Here is a 26,722-nt window from a genome sequence, read left to right as displayed (position 1 = left end):
TAATGGGACTGAAACAATTGAGTATCCATATGGAGAAAGGTGAATCTCAACTCTTACACCCCACTATATACAAAAGTTAACTCAAAATGGGTCATAGATCTAAACGTTAAGGGTGAAAACTATAAAACTTCTAGACTAAACCATAGAAAAAAGTATCAGTGGCCTCAGATGAGGCAAAACTATATAAACTGGACAAAAAAGAATGACTTATAGAAGAAAAAAATAGATAAGATGGACATTATAAAATTTTAAAAAGTATTCTTCAAAACATACAAGAAAGTGAATAGGCAAGCCACAGACAAGGAGAAAATATTTTCAAAATATATATCCAAAAAGAACTTGTATCCAGACTATATTAAGAACTCTTACAACTCAATAATAAGATGACCCAATAAAAAAGGACAAAAAATTGGAATATTTTGCCAAAGAAAGTGCATAGCAAATAAGCATATGAAAAGACATGCATCATTAGTTATTAAGGAAATGCAAATTAAAAACACAATGAGATACCACTACGCACTCACTAGGATGGCTAAAATTAAAGTGTTGGCAAAAATGTGGAGAACCGGAACCCTCCCTCATACATTGCTAGTGAGAATGTAAACAGCAGAGCCACTTTGGAAAACAGTTTGACAGTTTCTTATAAGAGAAACATACACATGTCTAATGACCCAGCAATTCCATTCACAGGTATTTACCCAAGAGAAATGAAAACATATGTTCTTAAAAACTGGAAACAACCCAAATGTCCAGCTGGTGAATGGATACAAATTGTAATATATACGCATCCAGTCATGCGCCAAAGACATTTCAGTCAACAATGGAGCACCTACAGTATATATAAACTGTATATATAAACTGTATATATAAACACACAGATATGCCAACTTGTGATGTTGAGAGAAAAGGCTGAACCCGACTACAAGTTTGAATGTACTACTACCAGCTCAGGGTGGTTCAAATAGATGAGGCGGCTTAGGATGTCCCCCCAGTCCTGTGTCCACCTGTGGCTGACTGGTGCCAGGCGTTGGCAAAGGAGGGAGAGGAGTGGCAGGGGAGGAAAGGAACCTGGAAACCTGCCCCCTGCTCATTCCTACATAGACTTGTACACACACACACACACACACACACACACACACACCCACGCAGGCAGACACAGTCATGCACTCAAACTCACTTCCCTTCCCTCCATTTCTCTTTATCTTTTCTCTTGGTCCTCTTCTCCTCTCCCTGCACCTTCTCTTCTCCCCCTCCGTTTTCAGTCCCTCTCCCTTTTATTATCTCTTGTCTCAAGCTTTCTCTCTGGGTCTCTTTCGATCTCTGCTCTTCCTTTCTCGGCCCCCTTCCTTTCTTCTCTCTTCTTCCATCGCTCCTCCTCACATCTACTCTCTCCAATGGCACCTCCCTCCACAGCCCTCCACCTACCCCCCAACGGCTGCACATGCCCACACACACACTTGATCTTTTATACTGTATTTTTACTGTACCTTTTCTATGTTTAGATATGTTTGGATACACAAGTACTTACCACTTTGTTACAATTGCCTACAGTCTTCAGTACAGCAACAAGCTGTACAGGTGTGTAGCCCAGGAGCAACTGGCTGTACCATACAGCCCAGGTGTGTAGCGGGCTCTATCACCTAGGTTTGTGCACGTGCCCTCTGTGATGTTCACACAATGACAAAATTACCTAATGACGCATTTCTCAGAATGTATCCCCATCATTAAGCAGTGCATGACTGTAAGGGAATACTCCTCAGCCATAAAAAGTAACAGACTACATGCAACATAGTATCTCACAGGCAATAGGTTAAATGAAAGAAGCCAGACACTAAAGACTGCATACTGTTTATTCCAGGTGAAACTACAGAGAAGACAAACTACAGGGCTAGAAAGCAGTTCAGTGGTTGTCAGGGGCCAGGGGAATGAGACTGACTAAAAAGTTCAAGGGACTTTTTAAGATGTTGTAAATGTTCCATATCATGACTGTAGTGGTGGTTACACGACTATAAATATTTGTCAACTGACAGGTTAAAATTGGTCAATTTTATTGATGGGATGCACGTTGCCATTTCTCTTTCGTTCTGAACACCATCACGCCATCATTTCCTTGAGGTTTTAGCATCGTTCACACACATGTAACCAGTCACCCACCTCATCCTTCCCCTCGCCACTCTATTCTACATACATCATGTTAATCCTCCTAAAACACAGCCCTAATAACCAAATAACTTCAGCTGGTTCCCCACTATCCACAAAAGTACAAGGTTCCTAATGTGGCATTCCGGTTCTTCTAAGAAGTGTCTTGGGGGCAGAAAACGTCTTATTTACCTTTGCATTCCATCAGCACTACTCTGAACCGTGTGGCACGGTCTTTTGGCATTCAGAAACTGGACACAGTGGAATTTTAGAAATCTTCTGACTTAATAGGTCAAGTTATATGACACTGCCGACTGTGGGAGGCTGAAAAGTGGCCCCCACAACCTCCGTGTCCTAATTCCTGGAACCTGTGAATGCTACCTCAGACAGTAAAAAAATGGAGGTGGGGTCTCTGCAGGTGTGATTGCACAGAAGGTGTGCCAAAAAAATGTATACACATTTTAAGAATGGAAAACTGTATTAAAATTGTAACACTCAATATACACTAATAGCAAAAGACGAATACAAGTCACGCTCAAAGTGGTTACTATCAGCGTCCAGACACATATGATCACGGTGAACTACTGCTTGAGCAACACTGACCAAAGTGTCCACTTGTATACATTTTTTTGGCACCCGCAGTATTAAGGATTTTGAGGTGGGCGATTATACCGGATTATATGGGTAGACCCTAAAAGCAATTACATGTATCCTTATAAGAGGAAACAGGAAATTTTCACACACACAGGAAAAGGGCATATGTAGACAGAACACAGAGATTTCTAGATGCTGGCCTTGAGATTGGAGTGATGCAGCCACAAGCCACAGAATGCCAACTGCCACAAGAAACTGGAAGAGGAAACAGATTCTCTCCTAGAGGGCAAGGATGGCTCTAGTGCATCTTGATTTCAGTCCAGTGATACTGATTATGGACTTCTGGCTTCCAGAATCAGAAGATAATACATTTCTGTCATTTTAAACCACCCCTTTGCGGAAATTTGTTAAAGCGGTCATAGGAAACTAATACGTCTATCCTTACAAACAAACAAAATTCTGGAGAGAAAAATACAAATACAGTAAAGCCCTAGCAGCTTCTTGCTGGATTAGTGTCAACAACAAAGTTTTATAAACAAAATGCACTTTCTTATATTTTGCAATTGAGAAAAGAGGAAATAATATTTGTAATGTCTCCTAGAGCAGTTAATTCTTCATTATCTCAAGTTCTAACCAACATATTCAAAGTAGCAGAGTACTTAACAAATAAACTTCACTTAGGTAAAGTGTATTGATTAAACTTACACAATTAGCAAGAGACCAACTGAAGGTTTAGGGTCTTAAGCCAAAGCCCATGCTCATCCCACTGTACTATGCCTATTTCAGCTCCAGTGTCAAGACAGCAGACAAATATTTATTAATTATTAATTAATCAACCCAGGAATGAAATGTTCTTTCCATTCCCCAGCTTAAATGCAATTTCTACTCCCTTCTGCCTACTCCAATTCTAACCCACACTATATTAAGTCTTATTAGATTAACAAAACCCTGGTATTTCCCTTCTCTGGACTTTTTATAGTTCTTATATTCTAGCCCCAATTTTAACAGTAAATTAGTGTTCTTTGTATAATTCTTTAATTAATAAATGACTTTATCCTTACTCTGCTTTAACTATGTCCATTAGATAAAAGAAAAATGATTGTAAAAGCTGTGATAGAATCTTATTTTGAGACCTACAAGAATTATTTTTGTTTCAGGCATATTATTAGGGTCTTCCACATAATGTATCATTGAAGTGTCATCTTCCCAGGAAACACTATCTTCCTTCTCGGCATCAGAATAGATTAGCTCCTCACTGGTGATGAATTACTACCAATTACTATTTTTCTAAACCTGTCATAATGCAGATGGAATTTTTCTTTCACTGGGATTACTGACTAATCATTAATCAAGAGTGCTAAATATAGGAAAACTGTTTAATGGAGAATAAGTAGATATATTTACTGTTGAGAACGCAAGTTCATATACCCTAATAAAAAAAGACAGGAAAAAGATAGCAATACCATCTGGTGGAAAATGCAAAGGAATAGTAAGGGTCATAGACAGGTCCTCTGCCAGCCTGTACCCTCCCACCTTTCTGTCTCTCTCACTCTCCCTCCCTCTCTCTCTCTCTCTCACACACACACACACACATTTGGATATTATTAAAAATATGATGATCCTAAGAGATTTCATAGTTTGATTTTTCACCCTTTAAAAAAATCTAGCAATTGTAACAGTCATAGCTTGAATGCTCTGACGAAGTCCAAAAGCCATTATTGAACAAAGTTTGCCTTGAAAAATCCTTTTACTCCGGTTACATACGACCCAGGACTTCTTAGGCAAGAAGATGACCTTATTTTGCGTGTGCGCGCGTGCATGTGCTGTTATATTTGTTTAAAAAAAACGGATTCAGTAAAAACATGTTTTATTCAATATTGACTCAGTTTGAAAAAAAATGTTTTGTGGGATATGTTGCTTTTCAGTGAAGGTGAGTGATGCATAAATCTGGGTTTTTAAAAGCTCCCCAGGGATTCCCCTGTGTAGGGTTCTCCAGGGTGAGAACCACTAGCCTGAACTAAGGAAATGACAGTAGAGAGGAAAGAACAGATGTGAGAGTATTACAGGATCCATAGGATTTGGTGACTCCCTGCAGAGTCAGGGGAAGTCGGGATGATTTCTAGGTTATTGACTTGAGCGTGTGGCTGGACGGTGGTGCCATCAATCATCAGTGCAAAAGAGAAAACTCAGTAAACTATGAAACAATACGCACGCTTCTAAGAAACTCGGCCTTCCCCTCTCTGTTCTACAAGTTCCACAAAGGCGGACACTGTGCCTTGCTCATTTTGTCATCCCTAGCATAGCAGCTTGCCCCTAACGAATGAACTACATTTTTCCGGAATGTCATTCAACTCTGTTAAGTCTTGTCTGCAAGTCAGTGGTGTCACTTACACATCTGTCATAACCTCACTCTATATGGCACTGATCACAGGGCTGGCTGCACAGGAGATGCTCAACAAACATTAGCTCATTTTCACCACAAAGCTAGTGACAGGAGATGCTTCCAACTGCCTGCCTGCTAAGTCATAACCACCTGAAGGTCTCGTATATCAAGCATGGCAAACTATGCCCCAAACTGAGGTCAGCACATTTGTCCTCAAATCCGTTCCCCCACTTCCTGTTGAGTCTAGCCAGTACCTGAGTGATCCAGACCTAGGACCCTTGAGTCCTATTTGATTTCTCTCTCCTGTCAACATGCAAACAGGCTATAAGTGTTGTCTTTCATACCTTCTCTAGTCTCCCCCGTATCACTCCTCACCAGCCCTCAGCCCCTTACCCAAGGACTCACCATCAGCTGCTACAGCCTCCTCGCCCGCCTCCCTTCCTCCCAAATCCATCCTCTGCCCTGTAACCAGGTGAACGTGCCTCAGACAAGTCTAGTCATGTCACTACCTTGGCTGACACCTGTTAGTAGCCTCATTCCATGGCCCACAGAATAAATCCAAGTGCTTAACCAATCCCTTCATAATTGGCCCTGGACATATTTTTCCAACTTCATGTCCCACTATTCTTTCCACCAAGAATAGTGGCCTCTTCCCACTGCCATCTCTCCCCAAGTCCAAAAGAGAGCTATTTGTCAAAGCCCATCTCAAGCACTCTCTCAGGCAAAGGCCTTCCCGGACCACCTAAAATACACTCCCCACTACTTCTCTAAAAACTCTCTTCCAGAGAGTTCCGGTCAAAATGGTGGAGTAGACAGGCAATACTATGCCTGCGTCCTCCCACAACCACATCAAAAATACAACTAAATTATGGAATAGTCAACCTGGAGAACCGTCTGAAGACTAGCTGAAAAAACACTGTATCTAAGAATATAAAGAAGATACCCTGAGATCAAAATCTGAGAAAATTACAAAATTACAAACAAAAATCTCTTCCTATGCTGAATCTTCAAAGTAACTTCTAAGCATTTTTCACCTTCCACCTAACAATACTTTCTTATATGCACGCTTTCCATCTCCCCTCCTAGACTTTCGAGTTCCCTGTGACTAGGCTCCAGGTCCGGCTATTCTTTTTTAACCAGCCACTACTTCTCCCCCCCCACCCCCGTTCTGTTGTCATCCCATCCGCCGCCCCACAGTGCCTTACTAGGTGAAGTTCAATAAATACCTAGTTCCCTGGCCTACTCAGAATCAACAAGAGATACTGAGGACATAATTTCTCATTCTGTTAGGCATGACTGTAAGTCATGATAAGATCTCAACTACAGGCTGGGTGGCTCCGGTGGTTGGAGCGCCATGCTTCTAACGCTGAGATCGCAGGTTCAATTCCCAGATGGGTCAGTGAGCTGCGCCCTCTACAGCTAAGACTGTGAACAACAGCTCTCCCTGGAGCTGGGCTGCCCTGAGCTGCTGGAGGTTGGGGTGGGCTGCTGAGTGCTGCCGCTGGCTGCTGTGTGCTGCTGTGAGTGGCCAGCAGCCATCTGCCGTGGGCTGCCGTGGGCTGCCGCGGGCTGCCACAGGCTACTGTGAGCGGCCAACCGACCGATTGCCTCAGCCGGGGGGTAGTGCGCAAGGCTCATAACACCAGCATGGGCCAGGGAGCTGTGTCCTATACAAGTAGACTGAGAAACAACGGCTTGAACCGGAGTGCAGGGGGCAGGCACAAGGGGGTAAAAAAAAAGATCTCAACTACAGCAACTTACATATCTCAGCATGATTCTCTAGCTCTAGTCTGGCACATCAACAGTCACTGCGGTGAATGAATCAACTTTGTGAAAAAAACCCTCAAGGAGAAAGCTAATAAAGAAAGAAGTGGTATAGAAAGGGAAGTGCTTGAGACGTCTCCAGACTATATGCAATGGACATTTGTTGGATGAATAAAATAATAAATGAAGAGATAAATTTCAACACCACAAAGAAAATTAAGTTTCTTCTTTCCCTATTTCTACTAGACTATACTGTTTAAGCATTTTTCTGGAACAGGGCTGTCCAAAAGAACTTTCTGGAATGATGACAGTGTTCCATCAATCTGTGCTGTCTGCTACTATGGGAGCCACTAACCATACAGCTATTGAGCACTGGGAATTGCGCTACTCTCACTACACAACTAAATTTTCAGTTTTATTTCATTTTAATTAAATTTAAGTAGCCGTATGTGGCTAGTGGCTACTGTATTGGCCAGTGATTGTCTGGATATGGAATGTCTTCACCTTATTACTTGAATTGTTGTCAAAAGTATTTTCCTAACCAAATTCCAGTAAGTTAATAAAAGTCCATGATCTATTTTCTGTTTAAACATACCATTTACATTTTTTCCAATTTTCACTTTAATTTTACTGAGGAAGGGAAGGGAGGGGAGAGTGGTTTAAGAAGGGTCTAGGAGAAAGACTGCATTTCCAGGGTTAAAATGTCAACTTTTTAGCATAGTTGCTAAAAGCATTCTTTTGTATTATTTCTCTTGATCTTCACAGTTACCTTTGAGATAGAGAATATACCTCTTTCAAAGCTGAGAAAACTGAGAGAGCAATTAACTGCCTTACCTATGGTCACAGCTTAGTAAAACCAGGATTCAAATCCATGTCCAACTGCAGAGACCCAGCTCTTAAGCATTATACTTTAACTGCTAAGACTAAAATGGGCTGGATGAAAAGTAGGTTAGGCAGCTCCCAGCAGACTTCTGTTACTCAAAGCACATTAACAGCTGGACCAGCCGCTTACTTGACAAGAGAGTAAGGATGTATCCAAGCAACTTTCCTTGATGTCTGGTAAATGATGTTCAATAAATTCATCTGCTCCTTCAACCATAGGCATAATTCTAAGTTGAGAGATACAGCAGTGAACAAAACAGAAAGTCTCTGCCCTCATGGGGTTTATATTCCACTAAGGGAACTAAAAAAAAAAAAAAAAATTAGGAAAGATTTCTAAAGCGGTGAGAAACAGACACCTGAATAACAGTCGGTTAGCTGTGTAGACAAATTGAGACTGTTTCAGGCCAAAGAACCTGCCAGGACAAAGAAGTAGAGGTAGAAGCATACCAGGAATGTACAAAGAACAGCGAGGAAGTTGTGGCAAACGCACGATGAATGAGAAGTAGAAAAGGAGGTCACGGTGTTAACCAAGGGTCAGACTCTGCTGGGAGCTGAAAGTCATTGTAAGGCTTTGGAATGTATTTTAAGATCATGGAGAGCCATAGGAGTGGGGAGGGGAGCTGAAGGGGTAGGTACATCAAGAAGAGTGGGAAAGACAGGATCTGATTTATGTTTTAGAGGAACACTGGAAACTCTATAAAAACAGGCTGCGGGGAAGCAAAATTAAGGAGAAAAAGTAAAAGCAGAAATTCCATGTAGGAGGAACTTTTTGAGTGATGAAGGAAGCTTAGATTAGTAGGACAGCTGCAGAGATGTAGGATGGAAACTAATTTTGGGGACAGACTTGAGCTAAACGTGTATGGTCAAACCAATACTCACGGATGGATGGAAGAAGTTTGGTTTCTAAGCAAGTCACATTAAGAAGTTATGGTATACTCCGTCTCTCCAGGTTCTATTTACTATTCCTAAGCGTTATTTCCACATGCTCACACACTCATACCACCAAACAAAAACATCAGAGATGTTCCCATAGAGTGTGCTTGCAGATAATCCAATCGTTGTATGACACAGATTTTGCTATTTGTTTCTTTGTAAATGACTATCTCAGAACAACCGCAGCCGGCTCTGATAAATTCTGATAAAGTACAAACAGCATTAAACAAGTAACACACTTGCAAAGCATTTTTAGTTAATCTGGCTTCCTTTGCATAATAAGCACCTTCAGTTTAATAAACTAACTGGACTAGAAGGCTCCACTCAAGTCTTACTAGTCAAAGTTTGCAACATTGTTTCTAAAGAGTTGAAATCAGAACACAGGCCAGGAAATTGGGACACAAAAAAGGTAAAAGAAAAGTGTGAAGTCAGAACCTCATGACTGTGCTCAACTATCCTCCCTTGTCAATTTAACCCTAAAAGGGTGTTCTGTTTAAAAGAAAAGTGTGTACTCCGATGGCTGGATGTCTCTCAAGATCAGCCTAACACATACCTCAAGGCGCTTGCAGAATAACATTCAGTATACTGAACCTGCAGGAGCTCCTCAGGGCTGGAACCTGACTGCAAAGCAGAAGCAGGTGCTCTGTAGAACTACTGAATGAAAAACCAGCTGCCCTCCACAATTTCAACCTTGGTAATGTACTCTCAAAACACTCCACTTCTCTTCCTACTGTAAAAGTGCTGGACTACCCATTAACTCGCCTAAGGCCTCCCTGAACCTTTCTATCCCAACCTCCCTGCTCTTAGCAACAAGCTCCATTTCGCAGGCTGCCTGCTGGTTAAGCAACATTATACAACATTCTGTGATTTATCCAAAAAACTAGCTTCATGGGGGCCTTAGCTTTCTTTCTGTTCCTTTTATTCCTCCTCTGCTTTCCTTCAATATTCATCTGAGATTTTCCCCATCCAGAGGAGTCTAACATGGTAGAAAGGGCAAAGACAAAAACTGGGTGCCAATCCCAACTATCTCTGTAACTTTGGCCTCAATTCCTTTATCTATAAAGTGCAAACAACACACATGCCAGGCTTCCTTCACAATGTTTTTCACAAGTCTAATCCAAATGAGAAAAGCCTGCAACTGTCATGTGCTGCCCAAATCTGAGATCCACGACAGGTTGAGACAAAACACAGCTCAAAACCAGTATGACCAAAACAAACAAACAAACAATATAACAGGTCGTGACCAGCACCTTGCTATCACTCAAACATTAAGTCAAATAAGGAGTATTTTCCTCCAATAATGGGATGAATAAATAGGAGCAGCAGCACACTGGCCAGGTCTCAGAGAGTCACGGTAGGGTCTCTGGAAGGTAACTCCCCATTTCTGGGCCTTCTTTCCCCCCACCTGCAAAATAAAGCTTTGACAATGAAAGATTCTAATACTGCTATGTTAGGAGAGGCAGAATCTGAGAGACCAAACCGCGTCTACCTGCAGTCTCGTGAAGACAGCACCAGAAAAGAGGCTCAGGACTATAGACTGAGAGGCAAACGAGCAGAGGTCTCGGTTAGCACATCACTTAGGCGCAGTGTGACCTTGGCCCACTCCCTTACCAAGCAAACCCCCTCCTCCAGTCCACATCTGTAAACCTGGGCAAAGAATCCCAGCCGGCCCGAATCCAGGGACAGCTGGGGCGTCCAGAGAGTACAGTGAGCGCCCGTTTGGCACGTTAGCCAGTTACATTTCTAGCTGTCCCCGACCCCTCATCCCGAGAGGAGTCCCAAGCTCTTTCGCAGGCGAAGGATGTACCCCTTCCGGACGCGGGACGTGCCAGGACAGCAGTTTCGATTTCCTAAGGAGAAGGGTTACTTCCCCCGCCGTCCCAGCACTGCCGGGAATCAAAGGAGCCTCCCCGGCCGCCCTCGGGATCCCGGCAGCTGCACTCAGTCCCGGCGCGGGACCACCGAACCGCGCGCCGCAGTCCGCCGCGGTCCCGTGGGGTCCGGGACCGCCGGAGGGGCGTTGCCATAGGAATAGCGCTCAAGACCCCGGCCCGCACCGCCCGGCAGAGGCTGCAGAGGAAGGCTCGCGAGACCCGCGGTGCCCCACGCGACCACGCCCGGCCGATCCCTCACGGGGCTGCTTGGCCCAGCCAGCAGCGCCCCCACAGCTCCGCGCCTTCCCGCGCGGCTCCACAAAAACCCTACCTTCCGCCATGTCGGGCCCGGCCCTGTCTGCAGCCTCGCGAGAAGTGCACCGCTCGACTGGGGCAGTGCGTAACGGCGGCCCCAAACCTCGCGAGAGTCCTGGGAAGCCTGGCAAAGGGAGGAGTCGGGACTAGGCGACAGCGGTGAATGAAAAGCGAAGGGGGTAGCCGGACACCGGAAGAACCGAGAGCCCGGCTCTCTTCACCGAGTGCCTTCGAGGCTCGGGACTGATCGGGCACTGACGGGGCTCTAGCATAGTCCACGCCTTGGGGAAGGCAGTGAAAAGGATGGACATACGAGCGTGGACTGCGCTTTGGAAAAACTTGGCCGTGGGAGGGTCTAGAAAGGAGTGTTGTTGGTCTTTGTAAAGATGTGACAAGCTGAGAGAAAAGAGGAAAACAGGAAAAGGCTAATGACAACGGTTCAAGTTCCCTGGGGAGGCGGGATGCCCTGAAAGCAGAAGGGATTCGGGAGAAGGGATTAATTTTAGACTAGAGGCAGGTCACTGTTATTTTACTAAATAGGACACAAGAACACGCGTGCAGATGGGTGTTAAGGGGGGAAAGAGATCCAGGAAGATTACTTGATGACATCAATTTTATGATCCAAGTTCGTAGGCAAGGGGACCAGAAGAGAGTGAAGAAAATTTGGGAGAGGACTCAGGTTGGAAGGCCTAGCATCAAGTGTCTCCCATACGTATTAATTTATTTTTTCTAGCAGAACTCAAGCCATCTGGCTGCAGAAGCAGAGAATACGGATTCTAGCATTTGCCCAGGGTTTAGGATTTATTCCCAAAGAGAAATTGAGAATGCTGTAAAGAATACAGCTCAGGTGCAGACTGGGTGAAGACTGAGGTAGGAGTCATGTAACTGCAGTCTCTGTACTATCGAAGACATTATGTCTTCAGTATGAACAAGGTGGTGAGAGCCCTGTGGTCAGGGTGGCAAACTGAAGTTCCTAAGTTAAGTAGCAGTACATGATCAAGTCCAGGACAGGGCCGTGGAATACAACAGGTGAATTGGAAATGTGAAGCTTGGAAAATTAGATACTAGAGTTTAGAGGTAGGGAAAGGAGACCGACCATAAACCAGACGCTGAAATCTTTATCAGGAATGTGGGGATGACGAATACCACAAAAAGAGGTCTAAAAAGTAATATAAGTGAATAGCATGAGAACTTTCAAAAAAGATTTTTACTCGGGCTGGCCCGGTGGCTCAGGCGGTTAGAGCTCCATGCTCCTAACTCCAAAGGCTGCTGGTTCGATTCCCACATGGGCCAGTGGGCTCTCAACCACAAGGTTGCTGGTTCGATTCCTGGAGTCCCACGAGGGATGGTGGGCAGCACCCACTGCAACTTTGAACATGGCACCTTGAGCTGAGCTGCCGCTGAGCTCCCGGATGGCTCAGTTGATTGGAGCGCATCCTCTCAACCACAAGGTTGGCGGTTAGACTCCCACAAGGGATGGTGGGCTGTGCCCCGTGCAACTAGCAACGGCAACTGGACCTGGAGCTGAGCTGCACCCTCCACAACTAAGACAAAAAGGACAACAACTTGACTTGGGGGGAAAAAAAGATTTTTACTCAAAAAGAGTCAAAAGAATGCTGTATGTACCCATTCCTAGGAACGTCAACACTTAAGGACTGCAGGCAAAGTGAAGGCCTTGGAGAAGAGCTAAGAATGAGGGATGGTAGGTTGAAGGAAGGATCTGAGGACAGGATGAGGTGCATCAGAACAGAAAATGAGAAGGATTTGAAATTAGAGAGGTTTTAGGTGCTGCCAAGATTAAGCATTAGTGGGTAGTGAGGTGAAGTGGATAAAGAATTTGGAGTTTAGAACATGGAAACGTAAGGTCATGGACTTAAAATTTTGAGGACAAGTAATTCTGGCTGAGGAACACCTGGGATATGGAAGGGGAGAGGGTACTGAAATGTGTAAGAACCATGGTGTACTCAGGGAAATGTTCTCGTGGTGGGAAACTAAAGATGTGAAGGAGGTCTGGGCAGGGAGGTGGTTAGGGGAGCTGCGTTGAGCAAGCAGCACTTAGACTAAGGAGGGGAAGGGCACACTGTACTTGCCAGGCTCAACGGAGGTGCCATAGCTTAAAGCTTCTCGGTCAAGAATGGATTCTAGGTGTGCCAAATGGTGAGCCCTTGGAGCCATCAGGGTGGCCGGGTAAGCCAGTCTCCTCTGGCCATAAGCAGCCTCATGTTTGTTTATCTTAAGAGTACCCTACAGATGTTTTCTGGGTCATAACATAAAAATGACGTAAAAGTGATTGGGAAGTAGTGTCATAACTGATGCCGGGATTTACATCGTGTGACTTATCTTTGCCTTACCAGCACCAGCCGAACACCTGGCATACAGCAGCTATAGAGAATGTTTGATGTGTTGTTACCTCTGTGAGCTGTACTGGGAGTCCAGAGAACTGGGTTCAAGTTTGGCTCTGCAACTGATTTGCTGTGTTGATTATGGGCAAGTCCCTGCAAGTTTTAAACTGCTTTCTCAGCTTCTCCATCAATTTCAGAGGCATTTGGACTAGAATCCATTGTCCTTAATTATGTAGGGGGTCACAACCCCCTTTGAGAATTTGATGGGAACCAGGGAGTCAGACCCTCTTCCTTAGGGTGGCAGACATGCAGGAATAAATTTGTACCCTTTCAATGTGCTCTGACTACATGCCCACAGTCAAATGAGAACTCACCTTAAGGGATTTATTTAACCAGCTCAAGGGATTGACTATCTCCTCATCAAAACCTACTTTCAAGAAGCCCTCTAGCAGAGGTGAAAGCACTCCTTTTAGAAATGGCTTCCATACAACCCTCTCTCTGGACCCTGGTCTTCTGAGTGGACTCTTAATGGCTTGAATCCACTGAGCTACAGACGACTTCTTAGTAAAGCCTATAAAGTAAAGCATCTGTAGTGCTCAGTGAACTACGACACCCAACAGGCTTGGATGGAGTTACAACATTAGATGACCTGAAATACAGACATCTTGAAAAATCTGAGCCCTCAGAACATGGTTCATTTTAGACCTAATTCAGATTTTGCTGTTAGATTAAGAGAAAGTTAGTATGGAGTTGTCTCGGGCAGAGAACATGAATTGTGGAAGGGATAAATGCTGACTGCCTTAAGAACACAGGGAGGCAGTGCCATTTGAAGGAGGGAGGGTGGGAGGGGATCGGTGGTCCAATTAATTGGGTTCGAGTACCAGCCTGAACATGTCCACTCTCTATGTGACCTTGGAAAAGATGTTCCTGAGGTTAAGGGTTCACGACATCCAGTATATAAGGAAGGTTGTGGGACTGAATCCTGGCTGTGAAATTTATTTGCTCTACAATCGTGCCAAATGCATCTGAACCTGTTTCCTCATGAGAAACTTACTACTTTGGAGGATCCTTGTAAGAATTTGGCTAGATCCTTTATGAAACCTAGCACAAGCCTGCCACAAAGTAGAAGCTGAATACTAGGAACCTGATGCTCAATAAGTAAGAACTGGTGCTTATTTGAAATGAGATGTCACTATGAACACACGAGTGCTATTATTCCTAACGGATACTGCTGGGAAGGGAAAAATTCAAGTATCTTTCCTCTATGCCTTCCTGTGCAACTCCTGTCTTAAGATGTTTTCTGGCTGCCTTTTGTGAAAGCCTTTTTCTTCTCCTTCAGTTTATTCCACCTATGTGAATAGGATTCAAAATTCTTTAATCATTTCACTACAGCTCAGGTTGACGTGCTGACTCAACAAGCCAAAAAGCCTAATCCTACGTTGGCAGATTACACACATCTGAAACAGAACAACCAAAAATACCTAACCCTGGAAATAATTTGCTCTGCAAACTGAATCCTGTTGAGGTTTGCAGTCCTCCAGAAAAGGAAAAATTTAAATTTAATAAGGTGGTTACAGCCCTATCCTTATGAGGGGAAGGGAGAAAATCAACTGGTCGTTCCTCAAAGCCTCTTACCTTACACACAGCAGGCACAAGCAAAAACCTCATTTGCATTTGAAGCAGCATGCAAATAACTTTTTGCTATATACCTTGAGTAGATTATGCATAAAACTGATTTAAAGTTCAGGTACATCATCTAGACCCTTCTATAATTTTATTTCAAATATATTTCAAATTGTACTCTGAAAATGACTCCCAATCATCTCCAAATTGCTCTCAAGGATTTTCTTGTTTTTAACTCAGCTCTGATTAAGAGGTCTAGCTCCATGTTCTTTTCACAGTTTGTAAGGAAGAGGCTTTAATAGCCACTGGCAACTTGTATCTAGACAAACAAGCTTTCAACATGTCACACCATATATCCATATGAACTATATGTAAGGATGCAGGGTGAAAAGCTGGATATTGACATCCTATTAAGGAAAAAAAAGTGCTCAGTCTTAACTCTTTTACCACTAACTAAGTGATCTTGGGCAGTTATTTGGGCCAAGTTTGCCCATCAGTTTAGGGGATCAAGTGGTGATTGAGAAGACTGACTGAGAGCTTTCAGTTCACATTTGAACTGAAAATGTCTTTCAGTTCACATCTAGAATCTTTACCTTTTAGCTTATCTTTATGTTAGAGCCAGTGTAAGCCAAAGACAAAATCCTCAATAATGCTCTAATGTGTGATCATTTTATTTAGGTTCTAAATCAGCATCACAGAAAATTCTGATTAAAGAGTGGTGCTTGGCCCCATACTGGAAAATTTAAAACTATTACATCAGGTTGGAAGTCAAGTTAACTTCCTATCCTCTGATTCCTTCTTTAAATGAAGTTTCAAAAACTCTTTATCAAGGTTCCCCTGTGGGCCCTTTGGTATCATGTGCTGTTTATAGAGAAAGAATCCCACCATTTGCTTTTGAGACCTGCATCCTAAAACCAAAATAGCTCATGATACAGCCTCTAAGTCATCATTTATTGATTTATAGAGCACCCATCACATGATAGAGGTGCTTTACAATACAGTAAACATCACAACAGAACTCACATAGTTAAATACAATCAACAAATTACAGAACTAAAAAAAAAAAAACTGGAATGAAGCAACATTATGTCAAATTTCAAAGATGCTGAGAAGTGGCAGTACAAAAAAGGTAATTCCACCAACTGGAGACCAGACAGGTAAAGATACACAGGCACCACAACCCCAAATGGGCAGATTTGTAGAGGGTAAGTGAGCATATAAAATTTCACAACCAAGAATGAAGGCCATGAAAGCGACCATGACACCCAAGGGATCGCAGAACTAGTGGAATAACCTCACAGAGATATTACCTTATAATGACAAGGAAACCAACCTCGTATGGACTTTAAACTCACACAAAGAGGCCAAAAAACCACTGCGTTAATCCATCCCATTATGAGCAGACTGAAATCTACAAGCCTTGACAAGAGCTTGGAATAAATTTAGGAAGCAGCCAACAGTCCTATAATCCATAAGACTATGTAGATGTTAACAGTTGGCGCAAGGTTAGGGAGAAAAATCCTTTTCCTAAAGCAGAGAGGAGTCACCTCACACTAATGATGAGGCACTGGGGGGACAAAAGCCACCTGGATCAGTGTCACCCGAGTGTGGTTTAATAACAAATGTAGAGGCATTTACATTCACACTGCCAGATGAACACTGGGAAAGGCACAGATGACACCTCTGACAGAGGAAAAGAAGTCCAAGCATCTATCGAGGCCTGTGTTTCCATATGTAGCACAGTAAGGGAACCAGGTGGAAAGGAGTGTGGAGAGGTGCACTCATTCCTGGCTCTCCCTTCCACTCCCCGAGATCTAGCCCTAAACAACACATGGTTATACCAAAGTAACTGCATTAAAGTGGCGCTTAAAGTTCAAGAATAGCTGTCCCTGAGTTCCTAGGTCATTTGCTACTCCTTGAAGATTCAAATCACCAGGTTTTAACTCAACAGATCGCTAACAATAGGAGAGCAACATTCAGATTCTATTTTGCCTGTACAAGCAACCACCATGTGAACAATTTCTGATTTAAGAGTAAAAGGATTGCATTCAAAGTCCCAGGTAGGTATGCCTACTGGTACTTTGGGGCAACAATTTTTACAGTCTTTGAGAAAAAAAAAGTCACAAAGTTCTTGAAGAAAATTGGGCTACAATGAATAAAATCAAACAATTTTCACATTCAGTCATTACACATTTATGGGTTTTTATAATGCTTCAGAGTGGAGAACAGCCTGGGATTTAGAAAATTCACTATTGTGACTACATCCTCAACCATTTTACTTCTGCTTTAAAAAGGACATGCAAAATTCATAGAGGACTAGGCTACTTGCAGGAATCCTTTCACGCTTTTGCCAAAGCATTTCTCCAAACCCCACAGAGATGCACTCTTCTCACAATTAAACACCATGTCCCACCTGGTACTGTCTCAAATTCTATCCCTTATATGCCAAAGACTACCACTTCCCAATCCCGACCTCACACCAGAGAGGAATCTGGGCCTGCCTTTAGCACTGCATATGCTCACCTTACCATTTCCTGAAGTTGTCTTAGAAAACTTATGATATGAAATATGCTCAAACATTAATAAAATCCAAGTGCACTATGTCAGTGACAGAATCTGTATGTCAAATAGCAAAGCATTTACACCTCTGTAAATGCTTTGAGATTCACATAAGAATCTGGATAGAGCCCAATACATATACTGACACGGCTGTGTGATTTTTCAAGTATTAAAAGTTTGTTTGCATAAGGAATCAACCTGAGATTTTTCTAAACTGCACTTCTCTGGCATTCAGTATTATAACCTTCATTCAATACAATAAAAGCCAACAACTTGACAATTATTGGAAAAAAATTGTATTTTGGAAGAACTCACTACATAAGGTGACAGAATTCCAAAATCAAATTACATGAAAATATACATCGCAATTTCTTTGTACAATAGTGAGAAAAATCTGCAGTATAGAAGAATAGAGGCAAAGAAATATGAAAAGGGCTGAGAAGAAGGGTATGAGGGTAAACAGCGTCTTTCATAGCAAACCCAGAAGTAGAAAGCCTGTAGCTCTGCATGCTTTATTCATCCAATCTTAACATTAGGTAAATGGACGGCAAAAATAAAACCAAATCAGAATTTTGTATAGTTTGGAGAAAATTTCGGTGTGTTGAATTCAGAACCAACTCTTTTTAGTTCTCAGGGATAATGACAGTTCAAGAGCTCTCAACAGCCAAAAAATGTTATTGCTACATCCAATCCAAAGAGATGGGTACAACTAGAATACAAAAAGGACAAAGCACCTAGTGATGACCACTCCTCTGAAGTCATCATTAAAAATCAAGTAGTTGCTTATTAAGTATTTCAGTATTTGAACTAAATGATTTGGAAACTTTCTGGCAGATAGAAGAGATAAACGCAAAGGGGACTGTGTCCAAACAAAGAAGATACAAAAGTTTAGTAAGTGAAAAGAGTTTAATGAAGCCTCAATGGTTTAAAGAAAATTAAATGGAAACTTTTAATCCTAATTGCTTTTCATCTGACATGCTTTAAGGAGTCTTTTAAAACTGATAAGAAACAATGAGTAGGGGAAGAAAACCTGCTAAAATCTTTTAGAATTTACACGATTCTTATTCTACTACAAGAAAGCATTATTTGGTACAAGGTGTATGTGTGGATGTACATGAACAGTATATATATTATCCGGATCATGTTGTGCTATGTACAGGTCTTTACAATTCTTCCTGAAGGTTAAAACAGTTCATTAGAATTCAAATTGCGTAATCATCTGTAAGTTGGCACTTGTTAGGCTCTTGTCAGCATTGATACTGGCATGTTTTATTGCAGCCCAGTTCCAGCCAGTGTTTGCCAACTTGTTACAACAGAAGTCCAGCAAAAGGTGGGTAGAGTGCAGGAAAAACAGTGCCATGTTTCTCAATTGGAGACCTACAACAAAACAAACAGCATTATAGAATACATTTATAAATTACAAAAGAATTTATTAGAAATTTTTATCCACATGCTTATTTCTTTAAAAACAAATTCTTAATTTTAAGCTCACTTGTGTTTGTCCAATATGGTAGCCACATATGGCCAGTTCATTTTAAATTTAAATAATAGTAAAAAAGATTTTTTAAATTTAGTTCCTCGGTCACACTAGCCACATTTCAAGTGCTTGATATAGCTAGTGACTGACTACCCTATTGGACAGAACATTTCCATCAATGTAGAAAGTTCTATTGTGTAGCCTTAATTTAGATTTTTCAACACTCCAAATGTCTTTCAACTTATATCTGGAGTTAAAAACAGAAGAACTACTGTGATTTGGAGAACTACAGTCAAGTGATTTGAAATTTATGAATATTTAAGGATATTCAGAGAAACAACTTAAGATTGCCACACTTCTCAACTTACTGAATTTTATCAAACTTTCTAGATTAGGTCCAAACCCATTTTCTCCATGAAGCCTCCCACAACTGACCCTCCACAATTACAGTTTTCTATTATTTTGCATCTGCTGGTCTCCTGCCCTCAATTAGCCTAGAAGTCAATAACCACATTTAAATAAAACTACCATCTCAGTGAGTGCTTATTATGTGCCAACCAGTATATGAAGTGATTTACACACTTATGTAATGCTCAACCACCATATGAAGGAGTTTTGCCTTATTTTACAGAGAAAAGTGAAGACAAGGTCACACAGCTAATAAGTGGCAAAGGTTCCTGCTCAAAAAGTTAGGAAAATACTAAGTTCAATTCCCAAAACAAAAAAAAATCTCATTTAATGATTGGACTTTTCAGAGCCTTTATGGTATTAATGTACGCGTTGAATATGTAGGGGGAGCAGAGAGAACACCTATTCCTATTACATCAATCAAATGTTCCAGAAACTCAGAAACCTGTATTATGAGCCAAGGACAAAGAACTTGAATAGAAGATGACTGGGAAGTCAAGAGATGTCATTTTAAACTCCTAGTAAAGAAGTCAAATGTACTTAGAATTATGACAAGTATTTAACCCACACCAGACATGTTAAAAGTCTTCTAAAGCTCCGAATGAATTTAGCAATCTTACAATCACCCAAACTCAACCACACCAAAGCTCTGTTGTGGGTGGAAAACCTGTGGGCCTGCCCATCTGTGGCTCTACATGTGCCTATTTCCCGCACTTAGAGTACCTCCCACCGCCCTAAGGCAGCTCCCGGACAGAACTACTAACTTTCCCAAGGGGTGTACCAACCAATGTAAATGGTCCCTCACAAAGCCCTGACTGTACTAAATATGACTGTATCCCCTTCACCAGAATCAGGCTCTACCATTTGCACACAGATACACAGAATGTGCACACATTGTTTTATTAGAAAATCTAGAGACATATACTGAAACTCAAGAGACGTTGTTATGGAACAGGTATTGTAACTTTCAGGTAATGTTATTTGAATGTTTTTTCCAAAGACTACATCACACTCCAATTAATCCCTGGCCAATGAATCTCTCAAGGCTCAAAGAGCTTGGGTTTTGAGTAAACATTCCCCTGTGATGTGAACAAGAAATTTTAGAGCCACAAAATAATCATTTAAAACCCGTTTCTGTGTGAGGTTTTTAAAGAAAAATACTCCAATAAGGCCTGACTGATGAAAGTCATTAAATACGTAAAATCAGGCAATCCAGCCTTTTAATAGTGAGGACCCAGCTTTAAATAGCATTAGCTTCCTTGGGCAGGAATAGAAAAATCTATTTCCCCCCTTTGAATAAAATTTATTCTAAACAGAGAAATGGCCTCAGTACAGAAAAAGTAAGTTTGTCGTTCTTTTCTGTAGAAAGATAAATGTGAAATGGATTACCTCTGTAACTGTCTAAATACTAAATGGCACTGACCTGAAACAGTCACTTACATTTTTGTAAGCATATTCCATTTCTAACTTAAAATATATCCTCTTGTTGTAAAAATCACACACTTTTTACATCAATTGAAATTATATTAATTGTATGCCTTTATGAAATAATATAAGTATCTGTTTTTTCGCCTCAAACCTTCTCTTAAATGTTCCTGACTTACAAATTTGGAGATGCTTCACCTCTAAGAATGTAAGTATCTTGTTCCATTTATTTGTAAAACTAGAATCAAATCATTCATTTTCTATATGGCTACACAACTTAATCTTTTCAAAGACCTAAAAAATACAAAGCAGACAAGTGTGCTTCCAAATAAAAACCACTTTTGATGTTATAGACAACAATAAACGTAATTCCTCGCTGAGATATAAGTGTTCCAATGAGCTCAACCATTCTTAAGTGAAAGCAGTCCATGAGTTACATAGCTTTGTATCAGGAAGTTTCCCCCATTACTTTCACACAGATGCTTCCAAAAGTCCCGATTCACCCGACAGTGCCGCTCCATGTACTTACTAGACATCAACTCCCCCCACCCCCAGTCCCTTGGCTTTTCCCCGCCAACTGAACTACACTTACTCTTTTCCTCATGGCCTGGCATTGGTGAACACCCACCCCCACTTCCTTTCTGAGGCCGGCAACTCCTCTCTCTCCTAGCTCGCCTTCTTGTGACCAATGAGCCCACGTTTCTGTTTCCATTTCTTCCTTCTGTCCCCTCAATGTGGAAATTGTGCAAGATGCCCTCCTTGGCTCTAGTAGGTACTGCTCTCTACACCAAATGAATCTTCGTCTTTACTCTGGAGACTTCCAATCTCACCAGCAGCCCTGTGTCTAACCTCTGCCCTAACCATTCAGTATTTACTCATATGCTGACTTCTGCTCCCACTACAGCTCTTAATGTGGTTTAACTTTTTTTTTTTTTTAAATGCCTGGTCTAATTGGCTAGATGAACAGCTCTTTATTGGCAGGATAATATACCTATGGTACTCATACATATATCCCCTTCTCTCCCAGGAGAACAGTGCCTTTGCAAATGGCAAGCAATGAACAAATATTCATTGACAAGAACAGAAATGAGCTCATCTGTTCTTGGAGTTACCTCTCATTTCAAGATATAAATCTTAATCCTTAATAATAAGCAACTGTTAAAAAGGAAGCAGATATATATTACCGAGCTAGCAAAATATCAAAAGACCATGTTAAATAAAAAGTACAGGATGTATGCTATGTCTATCATTGAGCTAGCAAAACATCAAAAGACAATGTTAAACACAAAGACACATTTATCACACTTGTGTGTACAGGGGGAAAAGTCAGATTTCTGAAAGATTCAACTATTGTGAGTCGTTACTTCTGGGAGCAGAACTGGGAGGCTGTGATGGAAAAATGATTTACTTTAACTGCTATATATAAGCTTCTACACTCCAAGTCTCTGTAATGCCTATTTTGTTTCTGCAGTTGGGGATGAGGATGGGGAATTGAGCAGAGAAAGGGGCAACAGTAAAGAGTGAGGCAAAAGTGTATAAGAACCGCTAAAGGTAGCGGTCAGAATTAGAAAAAGGAACCTAGAGCCACGACACTTACAGGTAAGAGTAGAAGCTATTTCTAGAGGGACCATCAATAGTGTCAAATGCTAGAGATTAAGATTGAAATTAAACCTTTGAAGTGACAAACAGGCATCCTTATTAATTTAGTTTTCTGTGGAGAGGTAAGAAAATGAGCCAAATGTGCTGAAAGACTGAGTTTTTTTAAAAAAGGCCAAGTTCCTTTGTTTCCCAGTCCCCTCTTCCTCCCTAAACACTATTGCAAATTTTAAGAGTTTTATGTATTTCAAGTCCCTGTTTTTAAAAAACTTTTATCTACCACATCGCTGTGAAGAATATAATTGGTTTACTTTTAATTTACGTAAGTGGTATTGTTGTTCTTTTCATTTTTGCTAATTACTTTTCCTACTCAGATTGTGGATTTTGAGATTTAATTGCGTGATTATATATAACTCCAAGTCTATATTGCACATTTTAGCTGCTGGATAATATTTCACTTTATCAATCACAATTGATCGATTCTACTGATGGGACTTTTAAAAATCACATACAATGCTGCAAGCAATATTCCTGTATGTAGATATTAACAAATTGCTCTCCAATGATGACAGAACAACTTCACTTCAGTGTTTCAAGTACACTGTTTCCCCAAATCCTTACCAACATTTGAGTTTCTCGAAAGTTTTGATTTTTGACAATCTGATGGATTTGATGTTATCTCCCTACAGCTTTGTATTTCTGATTACAAATGCAGCTGAGTTACTTGTCACATGCATGACAATCTGCTTTCTTTCCACTTCTACTTGTTATCTATTCATATCATTTTCTTTTGTGCTGATACTTTTCTTAGTCATTTGCAGAAGCTAGTTGTAGATTCTCGACAGAAATCGTGAATACTGGCTATACAGCAATCTTTTCTCAGTTTGCCACTTGTTTTTGTTTATTTTGTCGTTACAATATTTAAGTTTTCAGTTCTGATATAGCCAAATTTATCAAACAATTTTTCCTTTTATGGATGTGTTATTTGTGCCTAACAAATCCATCGCAACCCTGATATTCTCCTTGATTTTGTTCCAATAGTTTTTGTTTAAAAACTTATTCGAGGTAGCATAGCTTCCTCCTTACCTCAGTCAACAAAATCCCTCCAGATCATAGTGGGAGTGAGATGGGTAAGTCCTTGTATCAGACTGGGTAGTTTTCACTTTTCTTCATAATCTTATTGAAACACAGGCGATCAGAAAGGCTCAACGTTTCAGGAGCCGTATTTTAAGGAGATGTGGAAGCTAATCCATAGGTGATCGGGATATGCAACCCATCAAGGTTGTGGTTCTCATGTGATAATTATTTATCCAAATGCGGTCTCAACTAAGCAATGAGGGAGAATACGGCTGCTCTGGAGGAACTGAAGCCATATATATGGAGCCATATATAGTTCTATTTGTGAGAAATTACTCTTGGATTCATGCACACCCATCTGCAACTAGGTAAGGCAGGAAGGTCTTTTATCTTATTGTGCTGGGTTACACAATGCCTAGTAGTATCCTGGGTTAGGTTTCCTAGAAAACAGATTCTGAGACAGATTTGTACAAGGTTTACTTGGAAGTGCATCCAAAAATAAGAGGGAGGGAAAACAGGGTTAAGTAGAAGGAAAAGATGAACTAACTGAAGGGGCAGTTGAAAGAAAGGCCTCAGTCAATCCCACATTGGAATGGCCTTTCAGAGAACCCCCAGGTGGAAAAAGACAGACAGTGGTCCAAGCCTTTGTACTAACCCATCCCTTCCCCAAACCAACCAGTCACTGGATGCAGGTGTCCCCCAGAAAAGGGGACTAACTCAGGCAAGTCATTTCTTAAGCTGAGGGCAATTTCTAGAGAGCAACTCAGCTATGAGTTATCAGCCAGCAACATTTGCAGCCGCTGGGATCTGATGCTTCTTCCCCCGGGGCAGGAGACCATAATCCCCTACACCTAGCTCAGCTTGTCTTATCCTCTTACTTGTTCCCTCTGATGAGGCCAACTGCCATGTTGTGAGCTGACCTATGTAGAGGCCCACGTGACGAAGAACTGAGGGAGGACCTCAGCCAATAGCCAGTGAGGAACAGAATCCTGCCACCAACCACTTGAGTGAACTTGGAAGCAGATCCACCCCCAGTTGGGCCATAATAAAATCAAGGTGTTGCCACCCAACATGACCCAGAGCATAAAGACTCAACTAAGTCATATGTGGATCCCTGACCTATGGAAACTATGATAGTAAGTGTTGTTTTAAGCTACAAAATTTTAGATAATTTGTAACACAGCAAAAAAAACTTAATACAATCCCTCTAGCCTTCATGCAGGACAAAAAGACAGAGTCCTCTTGTCTAGTGGTATCAACGTGGCCATGCTGCTGATCTGTGGAAAAGGAGAACTGTTTCTTCCCTTTTCCTCTCTTCTTACCATCCCACACCTGAATTAGAAGATAGATAAGGTTATTAATAATCTTTATATAAGAGAAGGTATAAACACTAAGAACAAGTGAAATAAAGAGACAAACACTACATGATTCCACTTATATGTGGTATCTACAAAAGTCAAACTCATAGAAACAGGAAGAAGAATGGTGGTTGCCAGGGGCTGGGGAGAGGGGGAAATGGAACAGAAGTAGTTCAGTGGGTATAGAGTTTCAGTCATGCAAAATGAAAAAGTTCTAGAGATCTACTGTACAACAATGTGCACATATTATAATAGTTAACAATACTGTAATGTACACGTAAAACTTAAGAGAGTAAATTTATGTGTTTTTACCACAATGAAATAAAAGTGAAATAAAGAAAGCCTGGGTCAAGTATATCAACAGTAGCAATCCCATTTTTAGAAAGCATTGTAAGTTATGGATTTTGATATAGATATTTTTAAAACCATTTTAAATTATATTTACTTTTCATTCAACCCAAATAGAGTGCACATTTTTTCAAGTGCTTACTGTGGGTTTTATTTCATGTCTACACCCGACCACATGTCTAAAGATACTGAGGATATTCAGAAAGTGCATGCAGAGAACCCATGAAAACAGCTAGTCTTTAAGAAGGGTCTGAGTGACAGGCTAGCTGGCTAATACAACATTAAGAAAAATTATGTAATAATAATGACATTTGAAGATTATGTGGCCACCTCAGTCCTACAGCATACCACGCTCTGTGCATCAGGGAGATGAGTGAAACATAGACGCACTTTTAGAAGACATTAGTTAAGTCATGGATTTTGATGTGATTTTTAAAAATCCAATTCTCAAATGATTTCACTTTTAGTGAAATCCAAACAAATGACTGGGTATTTATTTAAGCTTTTATTTCCCAAGTGCATCAAATCATATGGAACAAGAGGAGTACGAGAAATTCATGAGAGGGGTAAGACAAATTCATATACGACTGAAAGTTAAGCCTCTAAGTGCTACAGTGCTTCAGAAAGGGAAGAATTTGTTTGGGGGTGAAGAGCAATTGCTTCATGAACAAACTAAAATTTGAGATAGACCTCATCTCAAAAAGTGGCCAAAACAAGTAGAAGACCCATTCCAGACCCTTGGCATGGGAACTGGCTCACAGATGGTACTCAAATACTTGCTGAATGAATGGTCAGATGTTTTTCAGAAAGAGGCCAACTATATGAGCACATGAGGAACTACTAGCAATTTTTAAAGACCAGATAATAGACAAGACTGGGTACTTAAATGCTAGTTTAAGAAGTCTGCATTATTATGTGAACTATAATTGAAAGAAATTTTTTTAAAAGCCTGCCTTTATTACTCATGAATCAATGTTTCCCAAAGAACGTTTGTTTCTGATCATAGATGGGCCAAAGGATCTTTCTGAGGAGCTTCAAACTTACAACATAATTCCTTTATTCAGTGCTTATCTATGAAAAACACAAGTTCAAGGACTGTAATTTTTACATAAAAGGCTGAGCTTAACGGTAACATAAGTTCGGAATAGTAACTAAAATTAATCATTCAAAGCAAGTGTATTCAATTCATTTAAAATTCTGTTCTATCAAGGGCTCCAACTGACACACCCTTTGCAATAGTGCAAAGCTGTTATAATGCATGCTGAACGTATCTGGGGTACTTGCAACTTTAAAGAAGAATGCTTTATTAACGTGTGAACAATGCTGATCTATGTTAGTCAAGATTTCCAGTTATTGCTTCCATACTCTTCAATTTTAAGTTATTAGTTTAGTTTCATGATAAACAGTATATTACATTGTTTTTCAATTAAACCTATTCTATGCAATGACGTATTTTGATTCAACATTATTTTTTGCCTCTATCTTCTTGATAAGTGAACTTTAAAGATATGTGAATGTTATGATCAAGTATAAATTAACTCTAATCCCACTAGCAAAGGAGATAATATATAATCCCTTACAAAATTTGTGACACTTCATTAGTATTTATTTAATTTGCAATATAT

At 41.0% G+C, this 26,722-nt stretch overlaps 2 protein-coding genes across 2 annotated transcripts in view; both read right to left on the bottom strand.

Annotated features, from left to right (window-relative positions):
• The window catches only part of ANKFY1 (ankyrin repeat and FYVE domain containing 1), an 83,705-nt gene extending 72,735 nt beyond the window's left edge, over window positions 1-10,970 (bottom strand). The window contains exon 1 of the mRNA XM_033089461.1: window positions 10,901-10,970. Within this exon, the coding sequence (XP_032945352.1) occupies window positions 10,901-10,910 (10 nt within the window). The 5' untranslated portion in view covers window positions 10,911-10,970. The remainder of the gene's footprint in view (window positions 1-10,900) is intronic.
• Window positions 10,971-15,779: 4,809 nt separating this feature from the next.
• UBE2G1 (ubiquitin conjugating enzyme E2 G1) overlaps window positions 15,780-26,722 on the bottom strand; it is a 92,000-nt gene continuing 81,057 nt past the window's right edge. The window contains exon 6 of the mRNA XM_033090559.1: window positions 15,780-18,785. The gene's annotated coding sequence lies outside the window, so the exon portion shown is untranslated. The remainder of the gene's footprint in view (window positions 18,786-26,722) is intronic.

Source organism: Rhinolophus ferrumequinum, chromosome 21, assembly GCF_004115265.2.
Source record: "Rhinolophus ferrumequinum isolate MPI-CBG mRhiFer1 chromosome 21, mRhiFer1_v1.p, whole genome shotgun sequence".
NCBI lineage: Eukaryota > Metazoa > Chordata > Mammalia > Chiroptera > Rhinolophidae > Rhinolophus > Rhinolophus ferrumequinum.
Note: the sequence above shows the minus strand (reverse complement) of the source record. Positions and strands in the feature narration are given on the sequence as shown.